This window comes from Delphinapterus leucas, chromosome 6 (assembly GCF_059928025.1).
Source record: "Delphinapterus leucas isolate spDelLeu-1000000601 "Yukka" chromosome 6, BTC_Dleu_Yukka2, whole genome shotgun sequence".
Classification (NCBI taxonomy): Eukaryota; Metazoa; Chordata; class Mammalia; order Artiodactyla; family Monodontidae; genus Delphinapterus; species Delphinapterus leucas.
Genome location: NC_143134.1, coordinates 55,880,484 through 55,907,723, shown reverse-complemented (window position 1 = coordinate 55,907,723; position 27,240 = coordinate 55,880,484). Strand labels below are relative to the sequence as shown.

Sequence of the window (27,240 nt, the reverse complement as noted above, 5' to 3'; positions counted from 1 at the left end):
CCAAACTGGAATTTATCCAGTTTGATAAATTAACTTGCAGGGTTTCGTGTATAGGAGTTCTCTTCATTTTCAGTAAGGACAACACAGACTTGTCTACATTTGTCATCAGTTGTGGGTTTTTTTCTCAAGTTGTTTCCCCCTAACAGGAATGCCTTCTACACACCTACCTCTCATCTCCACTAATTCATTCTTCCCTTCCTTCAAAGCTGAGCCTAAATTCTAATTTTGTACCATCTGTACTACCTAATACAGGGTTTATATATAGGAGTACATAAACATTTTCAAATGTTATTAAACAAGACTAAAGTAATTAAAGAATATTAAAAACAATTAAACATGTTTAGAAGGAAATGTTTGTACTTACTCAAAGTGACATGACAGTTTTATCATATTTAAAGCAAAAATAGAAGGGTCAGAAAATAAAGCAAGGGTCAACAAGTTAGTTGTCCAAAAAACAGTACTGTGATTCTAAACACCGAGGTCCCAAACCAGGGCACTCTAGTAATTACCTTATTTATTTACTTAAGCAACATCTGAGGACCCCATAAATACATTTTCTTCCCATGGCCAAGTAAGGCAAGGAAATTTTCTTCTCTCTGTGTCACCGACTCTGAAAATTTCTCCCTATCCCAGTCCCCACACATCCCCATCCCCTATGTCTTCAGAATTCAAAGGCAAAAGTCTGCTTATCTCCACACACTTTAGTAAATGCTTTTCCATTTTCTTTCGCCTAGTGGAGGGATCTTTGACTTTATCTGGGAACATCTCACTGTGCAGTCACCTCTAGTGACCTAAAGAAGCCTCTTAGGGGTAATTTTTCTTTGTGGACCTTGACACTGCCTTGAAAGTTTACAGTCATAAATTGTTACCCACTGAGAACAATTTCTCAAACTTGGTTAAATAATTACATAGACACCAAAAGAAAACAACCCTCTACTAATCCATTGCATTATCTTATCTCCTAATTCAAAGAAAGCACACCCGTTATTTTGAATACCTTAGAGACATTATAAAATGAAATTACAAAATGGAACTAGAAGATTCAATAAGAAGGAAACTTCAAACTGGAGGACAGCATTTGTTATTTGGTGGCACCTTCTGGGAAAGCTTGATATTACAGCTCAGCTCTGTTAAACATAAATTCTCACACAAAAGCAAGTGGGGAAAATTCTGAGAGCAGGGAGATAGTGCTGATGATACATTATAATAATGTTAAACTTCAGAACTATGAGGGTCTGTTTTATTTTAAGCAAATATATGTAAGAAGTGAGAGGTTCCTGGATGTTTCATAGCATGTCCCTCAGTTCTGAATATGTATGCCAAATCCACCTATGAGGACAACCTGTCACCTCCTGAAGGCTGTTGTTAGAGCCCAAACCAATAGACATGTCAAAGAAACAGAATTCAAAAATGGAACAAGAAATACGATATCAAAGGCTTTCATCAAAACAAAACAAAACAAAAAAGGGACTTCCCTGGCAGTTCAGTGGTTAATAAGACTCCACGCTTCCACTGCAGGGGACATGGGTTTGACCCCTGGTCATGGAACTAAGATCCCACATGCTGCTCAGTGTGGCCAAAAAACAAACAAATAAGGCTTTCATAGCAGTGATGCCAATTTCATGAAGCACATCTCTGCAATTATAATATTGGGAATTCCTGGGAAAATAAGATTTGCTTCACCCCCAAGTTTCTTAACCTTTGAGCCTCAGTTTCCTCATCTATAAAATGGGGCTAATAAGAGTCTCTTTCACAGATTGTTTTAAGAGTTAAATGAGTTAAAACAAATGAAGTACGTAGAAGGGTGACTAGCACATAGAAAGCACCGAAGGAAAGTTTAGCTACAAATATCAGGCATCCCAGTGACATGGTAAAGCGAGTCGTGCAAAGACCATGTTGAGTCACATCTTTGACTCTGTGTCTAAAGATGACAGATAGGACAATTACATAAAGATCATGGGCCTTAGAGTAAGAAACAAGAATGCACTGAATAGGCAATGCAGCTTCCTTGAAGGAGGCTCGTGGAATTTACTGGGAGAGAGATAAAATTCAATACAAGCAAGTGAAAACGCCGAGTGTTGGTAATTACTGATGACAACCCACTCTTCAATGATAGGGCCCCCTGTCTGTTCATGACCCTCAGCTACCTAAGGGCTTCTAAGGAATTATTTAACTTAAAAACTGTAAAACCATTTGGGTTTAGTGTGGCACCCAAACAAGGAAGAGAAAGAGCCTCTAACGTAGTTTTTTTTTAAAAAATCTCCCTTTTAATTGCTTCAAATCTTTTTTGGAACAAGTGAGGAATGTGGCTGAATAAATGATCAGTTGATTGACTAGGCTGCACCCTCCTCCATCTGATCACATCTAGCACAGACAACAAACAACCAAGCATAGGAACAGGTCAGGTGAAATATCTCCATGTATCCAACAAAGGTAACTTTCTGCCAATTACATTAATGAATGTTGTTCCACACTGGGCTGCATCTACCAGAGGAGAATTGCACCCCTTCAGGTATGTTTACTTCCAGTTATAAAATGCAGAGAACAGGAGTCCAGAACGAGAGCCCCCAACCCCCTGCCCCCAGCCAGAGGGTCAGGGCAGCCCTTTAATGAAGGGCCTCTCTAGCTGCTCACTCACCATACTTAACAGACTTTAGAGCTCTTGCATGTGCTGAAATTACAAGTCATTAAAAAACCACTTTGAAAGCACAATAAGGACCTTCTTCTCTGACTGTGACAGCCTTCCATCACATAAAAACCTAAGGACAGTGCTTCAACAGCAAGACATTTACTGCCAGCTCCAGACAGTGTAAGCACAGCAAGGCACAGGGTGGGGCTGGAGGAAATGAGGCACCACCAAAGGAGGGAAGTTTCTTTTTCCTTCTCCTTACTTTTTTTTCTTTTCCAAAGAAACTTCTGCTAAGGTGGTTTGTAGTCTTTACCCTGTATCTGAACCACCACCCACCCTTGGGAAAACCCACTGCATTTGATGAGAGTTCATCTTTCTCTCTCAAGATTTCATCCAGGAAAACAGTTTGGTAAGCCAAACTATCAAGACACGATTACAATTTCATTTCTCACACTTCAGGTTGAAGTGGGTAACATTTTACCAAATGTAGTCTGACCATTTACAAGGAAAGATAATTAAAACTTTTAACTTCTGCACTTTTAAATTACAATTAAATCTCTATAAAGCAAGGTGAAAAAAAGTGAAGGCAACGATAAGGAAATTACTACCATAACTAAATCTGATCATACATGGTTATTTCAATTTTCTTTTACTGTTTTTCCCCCTTCTCTGCTATGAATACTAAACTTCCTCGTATCACAAAACAAGATCAACTCAATAAACTTCTCTTTAGAAGCAGAGTTACATGAAAAACAAAAACTAGGGAATTACAGGAAGGGTAAAGGATGTTTGTTTTTTTATTCTCGATTAAAGTTTAAACAGGTTAATGCAAAACACAATTACAAACTTTTAGTTGACCCAGATACACTTAAGAGCCTCACCCTTTCTAGCTGCTAGTTAGCGCCAGTGACTAGTAAGAACAGTCACATGCCATAAGTGACCGTTATGGCCACAAAAAGATGAATTCCTCAACCAAGAACAGCTTTACCTAAGTTCGTGAATGCAAAATATTCTTAATGCTAACATTTACATACATAACAAAAACAGGCCCTTATCATGTTTTCAGTCTTTGCTAAACGCTCACCCACTATAAAAGTCCTTCCGCCTCCCTCCCCACCCTCCCCGCTGCCTCCTCCCGAATTCTTCTGTAAAGGAAAATTACTGAGGGACTTTCATGTGACAATATTAGAGTTCTTTATAAAATGAGAAACATCTCAGGAATTTCAAATCCTATTTAAAAATTACTCTTTCAGTCATATTAATGTTAATACAAAGATAAAAGAAGACATCCTAAGAAATGATTTAATAGTAACAGCAATAAAAAAAAAATCTACCAAGTGCCTACTAATGCAGTACTAGGTAAGTCCTTGCCCTTTATCTCATTTAATTAAAAAGCTAAAAAATCCTGGGAAACTTTGGCTTAACTACTGATTTAAACTGAGATGCTGGGACTTCCCTGGTGGCACAATAGTTAAGAATCCACCTGCCAATGCAGGGGACACAGGTTCGATCCCTGGTCTGGGAAGATCCCACATGCCGTGGAGCAGCTAAGCCCGTGCGCCACAACTACTGAGCCTATGCTCTAGAACCCACAAGCCACAACTACTGAAGCCCGTGCACCTAGAGCCCGTGCTCCACAACAAGAGAAGCCACCGCAATGAGAAGCCTGTGCACCGCAACAAAGAGTAGCCCCCGCTTGCCGCAACTAGAGAAAAGCTTACACATAGCAACGAAGACCCAACACAGCCAAAACTGAATAAATACTTTTTTTAAAAGTTAAAAATCGATAGATAAATAAATAAAACTGAGATGCTCTGTCCTGTATTTTTCCATGTTACATATGCACATCAATATCAAGGCCATATACCTCCTCAAGACAAATTTCAGAGGAATGTGACATATATTCCAAGTACTTTTTCTCTTTTAAAACATTTAACCCACTCTTGAAAAAGGACACTATAATTCTGCTGTATTTTTTTTTTTTTTGCGGTACGCAGGCCTCTCACCACTGTGGCCTCCCCCGTTGCAGAGCACAGGCTCCAGACGCGCAGGCTCAGCGTCTATGGCTCACGGGCCCAGCCGCTCCACGGCATGTGGGATCTTCCCGGACCGGGGCACGAACCTGTGTCCCCTGCTTCGGCAGGCGGACTCTCAACCACTGCGCCACCAGGGAAGCCCTCTGCTGTATTTTTGAATATCAAAAAATTTCTTTCAGGGACTTCCCTGGTGGTCCAGTGGTAAAGAATCCACCTTACAATGCAGGGGACACAGGTTCGATCCCTGGTCAGGGAACTAAGATCCCACATGCCACTGGGCAACTAAGCCCAAGCATCACACCTATTGAGCTCACACGCCTCAACTAGAGCCTGTGTGTGCTGCAAACTACAGAGCCCATGTGCTCTGGACCCCGTGTGCCACAACTACAGAGCCCATGTGCCCTGGAGCCTGTGTGCCACAACTAGAGAGAGAAAACCTGCACACCACAACTAGAGAGAAGCCTGAGTGCTGCAACGAAGAGACTGAGCGCCATAAGGAAAGATCCTGCACGCCTCAATGAAGATCCTGTGTGCTGCAACTAAGAGCTGATGCAGCCAAAAATAAATATAAGTAAGTAAATAATAAGTAAATCTTTAAAAAAAATACTCTTTCAAAGCTATATGTTATAAAGACTGCCAGAAGCCAAATCATGTAACAAATGGCTCATAACATTTTTTGTTTTAATTTATTTTTGTCTGCGTTGGGTCTTTGCTGCTGCCCGCGTGCTTTCTCTGGTGTGGTGAGCAGGGGCTACTCTTCCTTGCGGTGCGTGGGCTTCTCATCACGGTGGCTTCTCTTATTGCGGAGTATGGGCCCTAGACCCCACGGGCTTCAGTAGTTGTGGCACGCAGGCTCAGCAGTTGTGGCGCACGGGCTCAGCAGTTGTGGCTCGCGGGCTCCAGAGCACAGGCTCAGTAGTTGTGGTGCACAGGCTTAGTTGCTCTGCATAACGTGGGATCTTCCCGGACCGGGGCTCGAACCCGTGTCCCCTGCATTGGAAGGTGGGTTCTTAACCACTGCACCACCAGGGAAGTCCCTCATAACATTTTTGATTAGTATGTTAAGTGATTTACCCAGATTGACTATTTTCACAATAATCCTACACAGTAAAGGCTATTATGATCTCTATTTCACAAAAAAAGAAACTAAGAAATACAGAAGGTCAAATTGTTTAACTAAGATCAATGGTGGAGTGGGGATTCAAAACACAGTCTGTCTGACACCAGAGTGCATACTCCTAATTATCTGATTACTTTACTACCTACCTACCTACATACTCATCAACAAATAAGTGATTCCTCAAAAATCATGCAGGCATATAAACCACGGACGCACCACTTTTTTTTTCTCTACTCACATACAAAGTATATAAAAATCATAACTGAGAAGAACTATACGAATCAACAATCTAAGCCTCCCAATCCATCTTAGTAGCACTGATTTTTATTTTTATATAAAACCTGAATCTAACTTAATTATGGAAAAGCTTCTTTAAAAAGTTCTTCCTTTTAATCGTAACTAACCTGTACCAAGGCAAGATATTTTCTTTACAGACATATCAGGTGAATAACCTTTTTTCCCTGGTCCTTCCCAATTCTTCACACTCGTCCAATTTCTTTTTGTGTCCTTTTTCTGTTTCCAAAGTCCATGATCTCTGCCTGCTATGTCTAAAATTACCCTCTACCCCGCCCTCCACAAAAGAACATAAATCTGGCTCATATTCAAATAATGAAGCTGTAAAGGTCCTTCGACAGATCAGGTCATCTGATCCTACTTACTCAGATGCAGACACACTCACCACCAGGGCAATGTGAATGGTGCCCCCTGAAGGTGGGCCTGTCCCAAGCTATCCAATCAGTTCCTCGCCAAGGGAGACTACGGGGTGCTTAGTTCTCTCCATTACAATTGCTTCCTGCTCCTTCGGTCTTAACCACAGGAGGGACACCAAGTAGGAGAAAGGCCAAACACAGGCTACCTTTACCACTGGAGAAAGGGAATTTCAGCCCTCCTCTATCCTCCTTCATTCACAGAAAGTCTTTTGGGCGCTGGATTACTTGGAAACACTTCTGTCAATTCTCTTCTGTTCTACCACCTATATTTAGAAGATTAAACCAAAGCAGCAACAATAAAAGCATTACTACCAGAAAACTAATAAGGAAAGTACAGTTGTTGGGTTTTATACCCAAATAATACCCAAAAGTCTTTAGAGGCTTTCACATTACAAAAACTCCTGTTATGGTCACTGGATAGGTGGCTCTGACACGTCATGAATCATCTTGAAAATTTGCTACCTACTGTATGGAATTACAATTCTCACTCTTCATTCCAGAAGATTTTGCAAGGTATTGCTTTGGATAAACCTATCAAGTTGAACATGATGTTTAGGAAAAGTCATACCTTATAAATCATATATAAAAGGGAGGGAGCAAGAGGCAAACAAAAATAAGAATACACAGAATTAGCTAAAGAGGAAGATCACCTGTGATAATTTCCTGTAGAAAGTGCATTCAATAGTGCTTTATGAATGCTATTTGATCTTCTCACAAATCAGCAAACATTCAAGAAAGGTGTCTTTCAAAATTTTGATGATGACCTACCATAAGAAATACACACAGCTTCTGAAATAAAATTTTCACAAACCATTACTTACCCATACTAGTTACAATGTATTCTGATTTTCTTTTTTAATCCTGGTGATGACATGCTAAATTGATTTCATGGCTCACTAGTAAATCACAAACCACAATTTGAAAACCTCTGTTCTAGAAGAACTGCAACACGACAGAATATGGAGAGACAAAATTGCTAAACTTGACAATCTTGATAGACTAGTCACACCCCAATAGCATCAATGAACATTTCAGAGTGATTTGAAATAAAAAGTCAAACATACAAACAACGTTCCAAGGAACATCTACATTAAGAGCAAGTTGTGAATTAAGAGGAGGGGTACAAAGCAAAGAAGGAAAAATAAATGCTTGAGATATTAGGACAAACCCATTAGGCTTTCGTCTCCATTTCACAAACTATCACTCTAAGGCCTTTACCAAACACTGGAACGAATTACTCCATCTCCAGTATTTTATATGCTACTCTGCCTCTAATCTGATTTAAAATTTTGAGATTAGCTATAGAGAGTAGAGGGGGGGAAGGAGGTGGTCTCTGGATGACTAGGGATCGGTACTGATGCCATGTCCTAATCCTGGCTGCCTTTCTACCCAGAATGCAAATGGAGAAGAGAGAATCTGCTAAGCCCACCTAGCCCTTGCCAGCATTTGAATTAGGAACTTTTGTGGAGCCTCGCTATGGGAAAGAAAGAGAAGTATTCTAAAATGGCCAGCAATTTTTAGCCAGACATCTTCCTTGACCGTTGTCTAGAAATACTGACAACTGAAATTAAAGAGATTACTGGGACCGATCATGACTGATAAGTAACAGTAGAAGGCCAAAGCTAGAGAAAAAAGGGAAGTGAGGAGGAGATAACTTCATGGTAAATAATGTTCATTCTCCAGAAATAGAATGGAATACTTGAATTACTAACAGTTCTGTCACTAGAAGTGTAGGGTTTCTTACATTGGTAGGAGGTTAGAATAGGTAACCTGAAATTCCCTTCCAACTCTGAGAAATAGTAATTATAAGTTTAAATCTCGGGATTTCCCTGGTGGCGCAGTGGTTAAGAATCCGCCTGCCAATGCAGGGGACACGGGTTTGAGTCCAGATCCAGGAAGATCCCACATGCCGCAGAGCAACTAAGCCCGTGCGCCACAATTACTGAGCCTGAGTTCTAGAGCCCGCGAGCCACAACTACTGAAGCCTGCGCACCTAGAGCCCGTGCTCCACAACAAGAGAAGCCACCACAATGAGAAGCCCGTGCACCGCAACGAAGAGTATCCCCCCTCGCCGCAACTATAGAAAGCCCGCGCACGGCAACGAAGACCCAATGCAGGCCAAAAAAAAAAAGTTTAAATCTCAACATCAAATAATATTTTGGGGGATTATCAGATGGCCAAATGTTCTTTTAGGAACCCACAAAAGATAATCCTACCCATTAGCAAACCTTGTAATGAAGATATATACCCTGCCCCTTCCAAATCAGTGGCTATACAATGGGGGAAAAATTAAATATTTCATTTCCAAAATACCACTACCTGGTTTCATGACACATATAAACATCAAAATGTATCAAATCACACATTTTAAATATACAGTATATTGTTATATCAATTTTGCCTTGATAAAAGTATTGAAAAATACTATCACCAGTTTTCAATCTATGTAAACAAATTACTTCATTACAGTGATCAAAATGATCAACATTGTAGCTACACCCTAATACTTCCTGTTTCTTTTTAAAATTTATTTTCTGGTGTATTCTACTTTCATTGCATTCTTCTCACTTTCCTGGAAAGCATAGTAACTAAGCTCTGATAAGCATCTAGATTTTTCTGCTGCTATTCAAATGATCCATTATTATACTCTGGAACATATCTTTCCTTTAACAACTTAAATCATAGCCTACAAGTCTGCAGATTCCTTAATGATTTCATTTCCTTCTTTCCATTAGTTAGGGAAATTCATTTCTAGGCCATGTCTGCTTCCATGCTACCATTTTCTGGTGCAACTGTCATTCTCCTTCCTCCGTCTTTATGCTGAAGCTATCGGAAATAAAATTGGAAAACTAATAAGGGAAAGGAGGAAAACCAGCCAGACTACTCACATCAGATTTAGAGGACATATTCTCCTCCACGTCGGAATCATTGGGATCCACAATATCATCAAATGGCGGTAAAGTTGATTTCTTCTTCTCTGACGTCTCACTTTCAATTTTGACCTTTCCCATCTTGCCATGAGATTTATCTTTTATCTGTTTTTTATCAGCAGAACAAGTGAGTATCAGCGGTGGCGCGTTAGAAAAACTTTTAAATAAAGCCTCTGAGCTACTCTTTTTCCTTTTTTTGGCTGAGAGTTCTTCGGAATCTGAAATGGGGGGTCTTTTACTAGGAGCCTTCTTATCTTGCTGTCCACTGGTGATCGTGAGTAAGTTACTATCTGGTTTTGGCTCTTTCGACATGGGTTTCGGTTCCTTGAAGGCCATCTTAGGAACGATTTTTTCTTCTTTCAGTGGTTTATTTTCTTTGGGTTTCTTAGAGGATTCTTTGGAAGATTTGTTGTGATCCCTGGAAGGTTCTTTGAAGGCACTTTTATGTTCTCTGGAGTCTTTAGAAGGTTTTTCCTTGTGCTCCTTCGTTAATTTGTGAGGCTTGGAAAAACTGCTGCTGCTGCTACTGCTGCTGCTGCTGCTGCTGCTGCTGCTGCTACTGCTGCTGCTGCTGCTGCTGCTGCTACTGCTGCTGCTGCTGCTGCTACAACTGCTGCTGCTGCTGCTGCCGCTGGGATGGATACTCCTGTTGGGGTCCTGCGGAAAGGCAGGGAGAAAAGCAAACTCTCAAAACGGAACGTCCATGAAGACTAAGAGCCAGTCTCCTTGTACTACAGCTCCTCAAAAGGATCCTCCGTTGACTGCTCCCAAATGCATCGGAATAGAACCCGACAACCTCAATAGAATGGGTGGGAGCAGGGTGTGCGAGCAACCGTGCGTGTGGGCTACCGTGATGGAGGAATTGAATGAGGCAAGCTGTTCTCTTAATCATGACAAGCATGGGGTTCTAACCATTTCCAGTCAACAAATGTTCACTACACACTTGTCCCGGGAGAGACAAAGCTGGATAACACGTGGCTCCTACTCTCAGTAACGATGACACATCTATGATTCATGGTTATTGTAGGAGCCACCTATCACAACGAAAGGAACAGAGGAAATTAATTCTGTTGGGGGAGGCAGAGAAGAATAATTCAGAGATTTATGGAGAATTAACACCTCAACGAGGTCCTCAAGAGAAGCAGGTGATTACTAGAAAGGCAAGAATGAAAAGGTACTAGCTCATTCTAGTCCCATGGAGACCAGGGACTAGAATGAACTAAAACAATGAGGGATCAAAGCACAGCTTATATTTAGGGAGCAGCATCCAACGACAGCAAGGATTGAGAAGGAGGCAGGAAAACAGGCCAGGGTCACATAGTGAGGCCAGATAATATTAAATTTTAAATGACTTTTTAATATAAAGAATCACAAGTCTGAAAAAAGAAATAAAATAATTCTCAATTTTAGATAAAAAGCAGTTTTTTTTCCTGACCAAACTTCAGTTAAGGAACACATCTCCCATCCACTAGCAACAACAACAATGACAACAACAAAAGGGAAGAAAAAAGAAAAGAGAAGTCTAAAAGAACAAAGATTTCACCTAATGGTCATCAAATGGACTGAAAAGTCTTTGGCAATCATGTTGTGTAATCATGATGAAAGAGTTAATCACTGCCTATTTCATTTTAAATGTGTTCAATTTTTTCATTCATATGAACACCTCAGAATATATAACCTATAAATAAGCTTTCTATCTAGGAACACAATCTAAGTCCATACTTACCATGTTTCTGAACCTCAATCATTCACATAGTAAGAATAAGAAACGGAAGTAGATCCTGGACATGCAAAAATCCACACCAATACTAAAAGAAGAGCTCTTTCTTGTTTACTTCCACCTCCTAATGGAACCAAAGGCAATTAAATGTCCAGATTTTCAACTAGAATTTACATCTTCAGGCCTGTTATGTTTCACCTCTAACTTACCCACTTAAGTCCAATGATATGTAAACCAATACTGTATTCCTTAAATATCTAGCAGGACACAGGAAAGACAGTAGGCAAGGGCCATGCTTTTCATGAAAATGAACAATCTACTAACTGGGGCTATGCAAAAAAACAAAAACAAATACATATAGATTAACATCATAAAGCCATACCCAAAATGAAAAATTATTGTTCTATGTTAGTGGGAATATGTATTTTTTATTACAAAAATGTTTGTCTTATTTGCTCCAAAATGACATATACCAATTATTCCATTTATTTTTCCCAAGTGAGCATTTGGTTTCAAAATTCTAAAATGGATAAAGTTACTAAGACATGTTTTTGTCCATTAAACTAGATAATTCCTTACAAAACACCTTAATCTGAGGTTTAAAAGCAGAATGCTAAAGATAGTACATATTCATATTACTGAAAGGGCATTATTTTATAAATTCTATTATAAGACATTTCCTGGCATGTTAAGCAATATATGAATGATTAAAATAAAGTATTATGGACAAACTAAATTAAGGGAGAACAGTTTGAAATCTAATATACTTGAGTTTTTTTTTTTAATTGGTTTGTTGACCCACTGAATTTTGTCAATTTGCAAACGGTATTCTAATTATGGCTCTAGAACACCCAAGCACTGCTGTTTAATATTCAACCTTCATGGAGTATTATACACATTTTTATAAATACACAAATTTAAGCTACCAACATATTTTCTAGCATTAAGCATTTAAAAATATAACATTTCAGCACACACACAAAAAAGGACTTCTATACGGGTCCTTCCATAATTTATTTTTAAAATCCTTTTGTAGGACAAACTGAATTCTTAAGGCAAAGTACATAGTGGTATACGACACAGATTCTTGTGTCATAGAAAGTTCAAGTTCTCCTCTTAATTACATACATATGATGTTAAGTACAAAACTCAAGAAATTTTATAACTTTACTCCCCATGTTGGTCTAGGTATTAAATGCCTACTGTCACCTTTTCACCCACCCAGCAAATCTTGGTATAAGCAAGTGACCCAATTATTCTTGTTCCTTCCACTTTACCAAAAAGCACTCTTTAAGCTAAAGCAACTCAAGAGTTAACAAGGGAAACATATTCCATAAAAACACCCAAGACAAAAATTTAGAAAATAGGGGCTTCCCTGCTGGCGCCGTGGTTGAGAGTCCGCCTGCTGATGCAGGGGACACGGGTTCGTGCCCCGGTCTGGGAAGATCCCACATGCCACGGAGCAGCTGGGCCCGTGAGCCATGGCCGCTGAGCCTGCGCGTCCAGAGCCTGTGCTCCGCAACGGGAGAGGCCGCAACAGTGAGAGGCCCGCGTACCGCAAAAAAAAAAAAAAAAAAATTTAGAAAATAACAAAAACTGAGAGAACAGTTTCTATTCTTGAGGGCTACATTTTCTTTGGTCTGGGCCTGTGATAAATGGCAAAGTTCAAATGTACATCACCTGCCTCCATAGACTTACATGTAATAAATGTAAAACAGAGGCTTAGATACAACGTCAGGAATTAAATTGTTACTGACACAGAATAAAAGCTTTCACTGATTCTCAGCCCATCTATCCCATACAAATTGAGGATCAAGTCACTGGCTTTTAAATTTTTTTACTGAACTGTTAACCTCAATATTAAGTGCCACTAAGCAGCACAGACTAATTACCATTCAGCCAGTCAGCTCCAGGGGCCAACAGGTAGTGAGTGGGGCCTGAAGAATGTGACCTTGGGATTATAAGCATCTTGAGAGAGAACTGGTGTAGAGCTTGGTCTGCTCTGGATATCAAGCAAGACCCAGAAGAGCTCTACACATACATAACTGCACAAGTGTGGCCAGTCTTCCTGGCCCCAAAAGTGCTCAGGGGGCACTCAAGAGGAGAGAGTCCCCTCTACGCCTGAAACTAGGAATGCAAGAAGACCAGAAGGAAGGGACAAGGTCCTCCAAGTACACATGAAATATACAACGTGCCTGCTGCTATAGTGCAGGCTGAAATGCCCAGACCTTCCATCCCCTATAGGATCCCCTATAGGATTAAAACAAACTAAGGTCCCCTAACAGCTCAACCTGAACCCCAATGCACATATAAACAACATACCTAATGACAGGAGACAGTGGGAGGGAGCAGACCTAACAGATCTCCTGAAGGATAGAGACAAAATACTGAGGCCAAAAATAGTATGACTACTTAAGGAGAGTCAAGTAGAGAGCCAAAAATAATTTCTACAGAATTTTAGAAAATTAATTAGATGAAAATTTAAAGAAGTAAAATCTTTAAGCTGAATAATTCAGTAGATAAATTAAAAGAGAAGATGGGGTCTAACTGATGAATTAGAGTGAATGAAGGACCAACTGGAAGAAATCTCAAAGCATAAACTGAAAATACAAAGAGATGAAAATCATAAAGGAAAAAGAGAAAGGACTTGAAGAACAGATTAAGGCAACCTAACTAACATACAAACTATAGGAAAAGTTCCCAAGGAGTCTCCAGATGGGGGAAAAGGAAAATATATTAAAGTAATATAAAAGAAAATTTCCATGAACTAAAGAAGAGACTGAATTACAAATTTACAGGGCTCTCCAAGATCCAGCCAGGACTAATGAATGGAAAGGCACATGTTCAAGAACATCACACTAAAATTCCTAAGCTTTAAGGATAAAAAGAAAACCTTACAAGCTACCAGAAAGAATAATTACTTAATACTAAAAAAGAATCAAATTAACAATGGACTTCTCATTTGTAACACTGGAATTAAAAAGAAAGAACAGTAACATCTAGATTGCTAGGAAAAAAGCAGTACAAGCCAAACATCCTTCAGTGGGAAAGTAGTGTTTTCCAAAATTTAAGGATTCAAAGATCACATTAGCTACCACTCCATCTAAGGAAAGGACTTAAGAAGGGATTCTAATGGAACAATAACTGAATCAGAAATGAAACCTTTCATGTAAGAAGAAACAGGAGTGCAATTACTTTGCCTTCTATACAGAACTAAATCTAAATGGATAATAAACTATATGGAATATGTAACGTAAGTGCTCAATATGAATTTTTGACAAACGTCTAACAAAAATCTGGACCTAAAAATTAAATTATCTCCAAAGAAATTTAGGAACATTAAAGGAGAGGATTAGTGTGTGAAGGTGAAGGAAAATGTTGGTATCGTTATTCATGTTAAAGCAGGGGGGGAAAATTGGATCTATGAGCAACTGAAAAGGAAGGTGGCCAATAATGAAATGGAAAAGTACAGAACAACTGACACATAAAGAAGGGGAAACTGGGAAATGAATATCAACTTGAAATTATAAGCCAAATTTTTTTAAAAATGTAAAAAGTCACAAATATAAATAAGGAACAAGATAAAAAAGTAACAAAATCAGGTATCACTCATTAGAATTTAAAAGAAATCTGAATTCTCCCACTAAAAGACAGGTTGTCAGATGAGTTAAAAAGACAAAGGTCAGGGCTTCCCTGGTGGCGCAGTGGTTGAGAATCTGCCTGCCAATGCAGGGGACACGGGTTCGAGCCCTGGTCTGGGAAGATCCCACATGCCGCGGAGCAACTAGGCCCGTGAGCCACAACTACTGAGCCTGCGCATCTGGAGCTTGTGCTCTGCAACAAGAAAGGCCACGACAGTGAGAGGCCCGCGCACCGCGATGAAGAGTGGCCCCCGCTCACCACTACTAGAGAAAGCCCTCGCACAGAAACGAAGATGTAACACAGCCAAAAAAAAAAAAAAAAAAAAAGACAAAGGTCATATACAGACTGCTTATAAAAAATGCTTAAAATTGAATGACTGAGAAAAGTTTAAAATAAAGGGAAGGGCCAAGAAATATCAGCTAAATGCCCCCAAAGGAAAGCATGAGTGTTATACTAATATCACACAACGTGAAATTCAAGGTTAAGATGACCAAACAGCATACACAATGTAAAAGCTAAGTTACATAAAGCAAAGGGTATTGAATATGCAAGAAAAACTTGAAAAATATTTCAATGAAATAAGAAATCAGTACAGCTTTGTCAGAAATAGACAGATCTAATAAAGTTAAATGAATATATAGTGAAACTGATTAATACAATCCACACACTTGATTTAATAATTATATAGAAAACTTTCAATCTCTTGAATAAAGATTACAATTTTACATGTGCCCATGGAACACTGACAAAAATGAATCATAAAGGTATCATAAAATGAACTTAAAATAATCTTTTAAAAATATCTGAATAGATTGTATTGGCTGATCATACTCTAAAAATATTAGAAAAATAAAGACAAAAGAAATCAGGCAAAAGAAAATAATGATAAGACCATTTCATACAAAAAATCTAGGGGCACAAGAAAACATATGCTCAAAATAAAATATATTGTCTTTATTGCATTTATTATTTTTAAAAGGAGAAGAAGAAAGGAGAGGAGAGAAACCAGCCATAAAAATACACTTTGCACCCACTCTGAGAAACTAGAAGAGGATCCACAACTATAATACCAAATATAATGAAGAAAGTAAATGAAACAAATTTCACCAACATTTCTGCTCTAAAATAATGGCCTTAAATGTATACTTAGGAATCAAACTCTAAAGAGAAATTTAACAAGGTAATTCTGATTTAAAGGAGATCTATAATCTACTTTTTAAAACCAACTAAGAGAGGTCAAGTTTCTTGAATTTAAGATTTCTTACATGTAAAATCATGATCTACCATAAAAGGAATAAAATTAAGGAGGGGATAGCAATTTATAAATATTTCAAAATAGATAGGCAAATACCAGAAGATATCACCAAACAGTTCAAAATGGTTGAGAGAGAGAGTTCAGGGAAGGGGCGGAGCAAAGTGGACTGCTGATGGTTTTTATCGGCTTTTAGCACAATTTGACTCATACAATAAATGTTTTATTAAAAATGAGTTTATAACACAATAAGATGGTGAAGCAGAAAACATTTCAATAACAAATAATGGGACTAATTTTAAAAAAGAATCAAAACTTAAACATCAAGGCTAAATAGAGGCAACAAGGCCCCAAATTTAACGTTTATCAGTCAATGGATAGGGGACTGAAAGAACACTGCACAAATGGAAATGAAATGGCATTTGAGAATAGTAACAAGGGTCTTTCATTCAAAAACAATCTAAATAGCCTGTACATAAAAAGAACATGAAATATTTACACACACAAGAAGGAAAAAGAAAAGCCTGCCATTATAGGACTCAATGCTCTGGAATGTTTTACTTGTTTTGATTTTTTAATAATGTTGTACTATTCTTGAAGGTGATACTCCACCAGGAAGTTGAGAGAACTCTACAATATACCCCCGCTGAGATTCAAGTTCCAGTAGTCTATAGTTTCAATGCCCATACTCTCAACCACTACGCTTCTACTGACTCTCAGAAGGGCAGTTGGTTTCAAAACCAACTGTTAATCTTGCCAATACAGCCTGAGCTGTAAATGAAACAAGGATGGGAAGAAAGGGAGAGGAACTCAGTGGCTTTAAAAGAACAACATTGAACCTGCCTGCCGTCTAAGCATAACTATAGAAGGAAGTTCTATTTAGTTCCAGCAGAGGGGGTACAACATATTACTTTTGGGCAGGTAGCAAATAACTAATTTTGAAATCAGAGGCTCTTCCTGTATACGTTTCGAGTGGCTTAAACTTCAAGTCTTTTGTTACCAAATAAATATTTCAAACTTGACAGACATTAAAACAGTGTGTCCAGAGGCTTATTTGATATTAGAAAATCAACCTTTCCTATAATATTCCTGCAGAACACATTATCTTTAATTATCTTAAAGAGTATCACAAAACTATAAGACACATTTCTCTCATAATTCAATGTTTTCAAAATCAATGTAAAAACCTGCCCCATTATATAATTTGAAATGACAAAAATTTGTAGTGTTCGCATAAAATAAATGCTCACCTCCAAAAAGGGTGGGTTGGGGGAGGTCACTGAGTAAGAAGACTGGAGGGATCCTATAAGGGCCTCCATAGGAGTTATTTGGAAAGAGAGGAAATTTGGGAATTTTAGCACAAAAACAAGGAAGCGATAAAGAAAAACAATAATTTTTAAAACCACAAAATAAATGGCTATATAAGAAAGAAGATATGAGAACAGTATACATCTTAACTGTGGTGACTTTTACAGTCATAGCTGTAAACATTACTGGTTTTCAATTTCTACATTTTAACCTACTCAGCTCTACCACTTACTAAGTGACTTAAATTTCCTTGTCAGTAAACTGGAGACCATAATATTACCTATACCATCAAGGTCGACTTGATGATTAAGTAAGTTTAATATATGTAAAGTACCTGTGTGTATATATATGTATGTATTATAAAATAATATAAATAAAACATGCAATGTGCTTGGCACAAAGCCTGAGCTATGTAAGTACTTTCAATTACTACCACTATTATTACTACTACTACTACAGACAAGCATAGAAAACTTAAGACTTGTATTACATAACGCAATGTTATCAACTGTGATAATGCAAAAGTAAATGTATGGATGACAAACATGGAAGGTAGAAACACGAACAGAGAAGTGAAAGCAACTCTAGTATAACCTGAGCCTACAAAGTTTACAATCAAGAAACACTGTCCATGGTCAGTGAAATAAGAGATAAAGTTCTAAGCTCAACATCTAGAAAGTTATATCCAAGGTAAGAATTAACAATGGTATTATATTGGGAGGAAAAGGAGATGGAGCAAATAGGTTAAATCCTCATGAAGAAATAGAAGCATAAGCATATAGTTTGGAAACTTTGGGCAGTAACCCTAGAACTTAAAAAGAAAAAAGAAAGAGAGAAAGCTAAAGTGCTTCCTTCTAGGAAGTGGAAAGAGGATTGGCAAAGAATAAAATATAGGATTTTGGGTTTTTTCTAATACCATCCTTTGCTAGTTAATTCTTTAAACCATGTAAATGCACTATTTTGACAGAAGATAAATTTCTTCAACCTCCCAAAAGTACTTTTATATCTCTCCCCTTTCATGTACCCATTTGCACTTCAGAGATTTTGTGAAATAAATTTTGTGTTAGAAAAGTAAAAAGAGAAGCTATTCAACTATGTGACTGCTATCTTCCTGTGCTTTTTAAAAAAAATTCCATTTTCCTTGTGATGTGGTTTCAATGTTATCTTTTTCTTCTTTCTTTTTTTTTTTTTTAAGCAAACTACAATCAAGCTCTAAGCTACAAATTTAGCTGAGGATACTTAGGTTGCATTTTGAATTTTATTCATTGTACTAAGATCATTAAAAGATGAAGAAGATAAAATTTATAAATCATATTCACAATTGAGAAGTGGAAACAACTGAGAAAATTTCTTTCAGTTCTAAAGTGAACAGAATTAAAAGCAGTTAAATTTTCATTTCCCTACCCTTCTGTTCAAAAGCATTAAGAGTCAATTTAATAAAAGTCTTCCTCAATATTAAAAATATCTTTAAGTACTGTATCTGCATGTAAATACGAAATTTAACTGTAAAGTATCATTTGGCAAGAATATTCAATATTTTACAAAATAATATTCCAAGTAGATAAATTTTAAAAGTCTCCCTTTCTCAAATGACTAGTTTCAGCTATGCTCTATGTACTAAAAAATACTTTTACTTCAGAATCCAATCTCATTTAAAATGGTCCTATTTAGGACTTCCCTGGTGGCGCAGTGGTTAAGAATCCGCCTGCCAATGCAGGGGATAAGGGTTTGATTCCTGGTCCGGGAAGATCCCACGTGCCACGGAGCAACTAAGCCCATGTGCCACAACTACTGAGCCTGTGCTCTAGAGCCCATGCTCCACAACAAGAGAAGCCACCAAAATGAGAAGCCCACGCTCCACAACGAAGAGTAGCCCCTGCTCACTGCAACGAGAGAAAGCCCACGCACGGCACCGAAGACCCAACACAGCCAGAAATAAATAAATTAATTAATTAATTAAGAAAAATAAATTAAAAAAAAAACCTGGGACTCCTTTCAAAATAAATAATAAAATGGCCCTAGGTATAGTATATACTATTTCCTGACTTGCTATGGCTTTAAGTCTAAATTATAATTAAGTACTGTTAACAGTAAGTTATATTTAGAAGACTTTGCAGTTTCAAGCAAACTTGTTACTTTTGTGGCTTGAAACTAGAAACTCAAAGTAATAATTATATCACTTCTCTTTCTAGGTTTATGTATACTTAGCTTTGTATAATTTCCGTTTTCTTAAACAAGCTTTAAAACATATTGGCCAAATCATTTTGGTCTTCTCTTTCAGTACTAGCTGGAATTCTGACAATGAGCCTTGATAAGTAATCGTTACTCACAAAGAACAGTCGACCTTCAATGTTTAATGTATAATACTAATCACAGTAGAGTAACTGGAAGTATAAGATGAAAAACGGTGCCTGACACATAAAAATTCGATCTATTGCATAAATAAAAAACCCAAAGAGAGACACAATTATACAAGGGGAAAATAAAATCAGGGTTATGCTGTCTTTTCACCTTCTCTCAATAGTTATTCAATTCATATTCACTGAGTCTCCAACAATGCAAACAACAATGCTGAAACTGCTAGACATACCATGGTTTCAGTGGGGGAAAATCCTTTTAATTTGGTAATATAGTGGACTCTTTGCAAATACAATTATATATTGGATAATACAAAACTCTTCATTGTGGAGCTTATTAAAAAAATAAAAGAAAATTCCAAGAGTGGTGAGTATATAAAAGAGATACAGACAGAAAGAGAAAAGAGAAGGGAGGAGTTGAAACGTGAACTGTAAGCTTCAGTTAGGCATGAGAGGTGCAGTTGCTTAAAGGGCACTGATAGGTCCACATTCTCCTGGGTCTCTTTTAAGACCAAATCTGGGGCCTACAGCCTATCTGGAGACCTGAACTTCAGAGTCTCTCAGAAATTCGGGAGAAGTCTTTATAAATCTGTTGGGGAAAAGTACTCTGAATTAAGACCTCAGGATTCCCAAAGTTCAACTAAATCAAATATGAACTCACAATTTTAAAATATCCCTAAACACAAAGAAATAAGCCACCATGATCTGAGAGTGTGTAGAAGGGTCTTTAGGATCTCAGATATTGAAATCATCATGATGCAGAATATAAAATAATGACATAGGTGTGGAAATGAAGACAGTTGGAATCCAAAAGTGACCAAGCAATAAGAGATGAGTAAGAATGACCATGTGACTGAAAAGAAACAGACTTTAAGAAATGGAGGGGAAAAAAAAGCACTCTTGGAATTAATATCTTAATGGACTGAAAAGCAGATTAAGCATGGCTGAAAAGAATGAACAAACTGGAAGACAGATCTAAACAAACTGCCAGAACACACACAAAGACACAAGAAAATGAAAACTATAAAAACTATTAAGAGACATGGAGAACAGAAGAAAAATAACAACTATCTAACTAGAGACTCAGAAAAAATAAAGAATACAGGTGATACAATGGCTGATAATTTTCCAAAATAATAAAATCCATGAACCCATAAAAAAAGAAAGTACAATATAAAAATAATGATATATCCATAAATTAAAAGGAATTTGCTCCTAGACACACTGTACTAAAAGTTAAAAACACTAAAGACAAAAAGACTGTAAAAGCAGTCACCCAAGGCTCACAGAGAGCACCCATTAGAAAAAAGAATAAGTACAAGAGTGGTATGCTACAGCTGGCTAATGTAGGCTCATGTGAACATACTGTTAAATTTTCAGGAATTCTGTGAGCAGTTTTTAAACAAGGCTACTACTGTGTTAAATTATATAAAAATATAAGATGAAAAATATTAAAAGCAGAGATAGATAATCAAATTCATCACTAATTATTTTACTACATATTATTATCTGTTCCCTTGAGGTTATTATTGATGTCTATTGTATCAGCAGGGTGGAAATACTTCACAATTGTGTGCTACTGCATATCTCTTCTCAACTCTGTAATAACTGACATACATGGTAAGAGAGTATTTACACCACGGAAATAAGCAAACACTAAAAATAAGGAATTTTTCCTCCAGAGAGGTAGCTGCTATACCTCTAGCAGCATAACCCTGAATTAAACTGACATCAGACCTCAAAAACACAAAAGAAGTATTTTCAAAGCATTGAAAGTAAACGTCAATGTGGAATTGAATAACCAGCAAAACCACTTTTCATAATAGGGGCAATGGTCAAAACTTTATAGATTAACAAAAATTGAGAGTTCACTTAAAAATAAAAAACTTCACTAAAACAACTTCAACAGGATCTACTTCAGGAAGAAGGAAAGTGAATTCAAGAAGAAATTATGCTAATGCAATTAAGCTAAAAATCAAACTTTTTTTTTAATTTAAAAAAAGTCCACATATTTGGAATTGTAAAAACATATTTCTAAATAATTCACAGGTAAAAGAAGAAATTAAAATGGAAAATTTCAAATTCATCATATGGAACAAAGAAGATACTACACATTAATACCTGTGGAATATAGTTAAAGCAGTACTTAGAGGAAAAATTTTAGCCTTGATGCTTATATTTGAAAAAACGACTGACAGAGACTTTTGCATAATTAACTCAAGCAAAAGCAAGACTACAAAGATTTAAAAAAAAAAACCCTAAAAAGAAATTCAACAAGATATGAAAAGAACTTTGAGAAGAACTAATAAAAATCCAGTCCTCTTACTAAAACTGACCCAAAAAGAAATAAAAACCAAGAATAAGCCTTCATTAAAGTCAAATAAGTAGTTTAAAATCTTCCTACAAAGAAGATATCAGGCCCACAAGGTTTTACAAGCAAGTTCTAGGAAGAGATCATTTCAAACTTACAGAAACTCTTCCAAAAGCTGAAAAAGAGAAAACATTTCTCACTTTATGTAGTGAATGTTATTGAGTACAAAACTTGCCAAGAAGAGTAAAGGAAAGAAACATACAATTTTAACCTCAAGAATATGAACGCAAAAATTTTAAAAAAACTATTAGCATAATTAATCCAATGCCGTGGAGGGGTGGGGGTGACGACCCTAACAGAGCAAGACCAAACTGGTTTTATCTCAAGAATTCAAGAGGAGTTTAGCATGATAAAAATGCTTCTCAAGTACCACATTAACAGATTAAAGGAGAACAAAACCATCTGTTCATCTCAAGAGATACTAAAAAGTCTGATAAAAATCAACATCCATGTACGATTTATTTTTTAACAAGGAAACAAGACTCTTAACCAACTAGTACTAGGAGACAAAGTCCTTAACTTGACAAATGGTAGCTACTGAATTCCCATGCAAACAACATTCTAAATGGACACTTGTTAAAATTATTCCCTTTAAAATCAGGAACATTTATACCTAATATTTTACTGGTAATCCTACTGACACAGGACCACAAAAGTCAGGGGAAAAAAGAAAATTGAAAATAAGAGAGGGAGGGCTTCCCTGGTGGCGCAGTGGTTAAGAATCCACCTGCCAATGCAGGGGACACGAGTTCGAGCCCTGGTCTGGGAAGATCCCACATGCCGCGGAGTAACTAAGCCCGTGCGCCACAACTACTGAGCCTGCGCTCTAGAGCCCGTGAGCCACAACTGCTGAGCCCGCGGCGCCTAGAGCCCGTGCTCCGCAACAAGAGAAGCCACCGCAATGAGAAGCCTGCGCACCATAATGAAAAGTAACCCCCACTCGCCACAACTAGAGAAAGCCTGCACGCAGCAACGAAGACCCAACACAGCCAAAAATAAATAAATAAATGAATAAAATTTATTAAAAAAGAAAATAAGAGAGGGGACTTCCCTGGTGGTGCAGTGGTTAAGACTCCGAGCTCCCAATGCAGGGGGCCCAGGTTCAATCCCTGACCGGGGAACTAGATCCCACATGCATGCCGCAATTAAGAGCGAGCATGCCACAACTAAGGAGGCTGCCAGCCGCAACTAAGAAGCCCACCAGCCGCAACTAAGGAGCCAGCCTGCTGCAACTAAGACCCAGAGCAAGCTAATTAATTAATTAATTTTAAAAAAATTCAATGAAGAACTTCTTTTTTTAAAAAACATTCTTTTAAAAAAAGAAAAAGAAAATAAGAGAGACATATGTCATTATTCGCATGATATGACTGTCCACATAGAAAAACAAAAGGAGCTATACAGAAAAATTACTGGAATTAATAAGTTTAGAAGTATGCAAAGGTAAACTGCATATTTACACATCAGCAACAAACGGAACATTTAATATGCTATTTATAATAGCAATTAAAAAAAATAAAGTACCTAGGAATAAACAAACCATAGAACTATCTACACTTTTATCAGAAATATCTTAACACTTCAACAACACTAAAGAATGCCTAAATAAACTCATAGAGAGATTAGTTTCATGGATAAAAATACTCATTACCTATAGATTCAATGTAATTTCAATACAAATCCTAACAGAGTTTTTCAAAGAACTTAAACTTATCCTAAAAGAGAAAGATGTAATAGAACTTGTCATGCCATATAGCAATTACAAAACTATAGCAACTACAACATTGTGGTATTGCTGCAGAGATCAATGAACTGACCTAGGGAACAGAATTGAACCACATCCCTCCAACAGATTCACAAATATATGAAAATCTGAAGTTTGACAGGGTAGGCACTGTAGATCATTGAGTAAGGCATAGACAACTCAATAAAATGTGCTGGGACTGATTTTCTATATAGGAAAAAATTTAAATTAGACTCTTACCTCATACCATACATAAAATCAACTCCAGATGTTTGAAAATATTTAAATGTTAGGCAAAACTTTTCAAACGTGTTGGGGAAAAAACATACAGGAGATCATCTATATGAGCATGGGGTAGAGAACATATTAACAGGACACAAAAAGAACTAGCCATAAAAAATCTGACTACATTAAAATTAAGAATTTCTATCAAAGGATACCACAATGAAAGTTAAAAAGCCACTAAATGGGCAAACTAGGAAAAGATATCTACAGTAAGTATAACCAACAATGCATTCATACTTCCAGAATATACAAAGACCTTCAACAAATAAATAGAAAAATAAGCAGGTGGCATGAACAAACATTTCAGAGAGAAAGAAACATGAATGGCCACTGAAATGTATGCTGAGCCTCATTACTAATCACTGAAATACAAAATAACAAAACAGTAAGATATCATTTTAACGCCTACTAAATGAGCATTAATGAACAAGTCTAACTAGAAAAGAGAGCAATGGTACCTCTTTATACATTGCAGACATAGGACTCTAAATAATAAAAAGCTATATAAAATAACAAACTATGTAAAATAATAAAAAGCTAAATATGTGAATGCCCTATTGAGACAGGAAGGGGGCAGGGCACAACCTTTAAAAGAATGACATAGTCGTTGAGGGCACAACATAAACTGGTTAGAACCAACTAGGTCCAAGATGGTGAACGGGTCAACTTCCCGTGGACCTTGAGCCTCATTATACACTCACTGTTAATACGTTAGCTAAATGACACACCCACAGGTGCCATGACAGTCCCAAGGCCAACCATAAAAGGCTAAAAAGTGGGTGGTGGCCCAATTCTTGGAAATCCCTGCCCCTTCCCCAAAATAGTTGGAATAATTCTCCCACTCATTAGCCTATAAAATTACCCACCCCTATAAACACTGACAACCCTGTACCCTGGAGCCTCTCGCCTTCTGAGATGGCCCACACTTGGAATGTGTTTCTTCTGTGGCCTCTTGCCTCCTGAGATGGCCCACACTCTGTGGAGTCTGTATCCCCCTGAATAAACCTTCTTTCACGTTACTACGGCTCGCTCTTGAATTCTTTCCTGCACGAAGCCAAGAACCCACACTTGGCGGCCCATCCCAGGGACTCGCCTGAGACCCGGGACGTGACCATCCTCCTGCCTCCCACTTTTTTTCCTGCAACACTATGACTCAGCAATTTCTTTCATGAGTATATACTCTATAGCAGTATTTCTCAAATTCAGTCAGCAGGCCAGCAACATTAGTATTACCTGTATGCATATTAGAAATTCAGATTTTTAAGCTCCATCCCAGACCTATGGAGTATGAATCTATGCAGCAAGGCCCAGGAATCCTCACATATACCAACTTTCCAGGTGATTCTCATGGGCCCTAGAGTTTCAACCACGCACTTAGAGCCATGTTATTCAAACAGAACCTGTTAGTGAGACTGCAAAGCAAGAGTGGATCGCATTGCTGTTTATAAGTCAGCCAGTATACAATAGAGTAGATTGAACCCCATGTAGTAAACTTAAGCATTGATTTGCAAAACTTTTGTCTCATTTGTGTACATATACTTATGTAAGTGGGTACTTGCTTATTATGGAAAACATATTTCTTACTATGGGTCACAGTCATAAAAGTTTGAAATCCACCACCCTAGAGAAACTCTTAATATATGTGTACTGCAGACATGCCCAGAAAGGTTTATAACTGCATTATTCACAGCAGCAAAAATAAAACAAAATCAAAAGCAGTAATCTAGATATCTAGATAATAAGAGAATGGATATACCAATCATACCATATGGACTAATACCACAGTGAAATCAATAACATGCAATAACAAGGACAAATCTTACACAGTACTGAGTAAATAAAGCAAGTCACAGAAAATTACATAGAGTATTATACCATTTTCATAAAGACCAAAAACAAGGAAAGTTGGACAAATATAAGAATACACACATTTGTGGTAAAACTATACTTAAAAGCTCAGGAAAATTCAGGAGCATAGTTATATCTGGGGAACACAAAGCGATGGACTAGGAAGCTGTATACAGGTAATTTGAATGGCACTAATGTTGTATTTCTCATTATTAAGTTGAAGGGTGGATTCATGGTGTTTGTTTTATAATTTACATATAAAATACATATAATCCTCATATGTATCAATTATAGCATAATATTTTTAAGAAAAACTTATAATACCTGATGTCAGAATCCTCTAGATTTTAGTAAGGGAAATTCACATTCAGATTCAACGGACACTTATCTATTAGCTGCTTTGACCAAAGCATACACATTGTCTCACTGACTCCTTTAAGAGTCCTGTGAGGTTGGCACTTGGCAAACAATAGGCAATCAAATATCTTTTGAGTGAATAAATGCTTGAATAACTTTATAATTCAAAAAGATAAAGAGTTTGATTATATGCTATGTATTATGGTCCTACCCATAGGAGTTAAACAAAATAACACAGATGATTAACTCTGTTAATAGAAAGGAGCTCATGATCTATTCTTATTGTTTCTACATTCTATTACTTATTACCAAAAACATAATGAGAAAAATCACTTTCCTCACTGGAAGTATCTCTGCCTAAAGGTTAAAAAAAAAACTAACAACCTACAGGGTAGAGCTAACTAATATAACATTTCTATCAATACATTACTAGGATCTCTATTTTGCATTTAAAAGCTGAGTTAGCTATATGCAAGGGACCAGCTCTCTTCAGGGCGGGGAAAAGCAGAGCTACGGTAATACAAGAAAAGAAATTACCAAGGCTAAAAAAAATCTGTGACACATTTAGTCTATGCATTTTAATAAGAACTACAGTTTAAAAAGTGCAAAGTCAAATCCTTTTTTTCCATTGAATACATATTAATATAGATGAACACAATCGGGGAAACGGCTGCCTCACAAAATTATTTCCATCCTTCACAAAGAACTATTTCCCTTCACAGGGCTCCCACACATGTATGCGTTTTGTTTTTCAAATTTAGTTCACTGTGTGTTCCCCCACCCCCAGCACCTGGAATAATGACCAACTCCTAATAGATGCAGAGTTAAGTATTTGTCTTTGAATGAACTTATACACTTATTGAGCATTTACTATGTAACAGGCATTTGGGGGATGAGAGATCAAATATGTTATAGTCCCTATCCACACAGAGCT

At 37.3% G+C, this 27,240-nt stretch overlaps 1 protein-coding gene across 2 annotated transcripts in view; it reads right to left on the bottom strand.

The window, feature by feature from the left end:
- Window positions 1–27,240, bottom strand: part of MLLT3 (MLLT3 super elongation complex subunit) — a 257,641-nt gene that overhangs the window by 63,429 nt on the left and 166,972 nt on the right. For both annotated transcript variants that reach the window (XM_030763806.2, XM_089913180.1), the window contains one exon: window positions 9,384–10,082. In XM_030763806.2, the coding sequence (XP_030619666.2) occupies window positions 9,384–10,082 (699 nt within the window). The remainder of the gene's footprint in view (window positions 1–9,383; window positions 10,083–27,240) is intronic.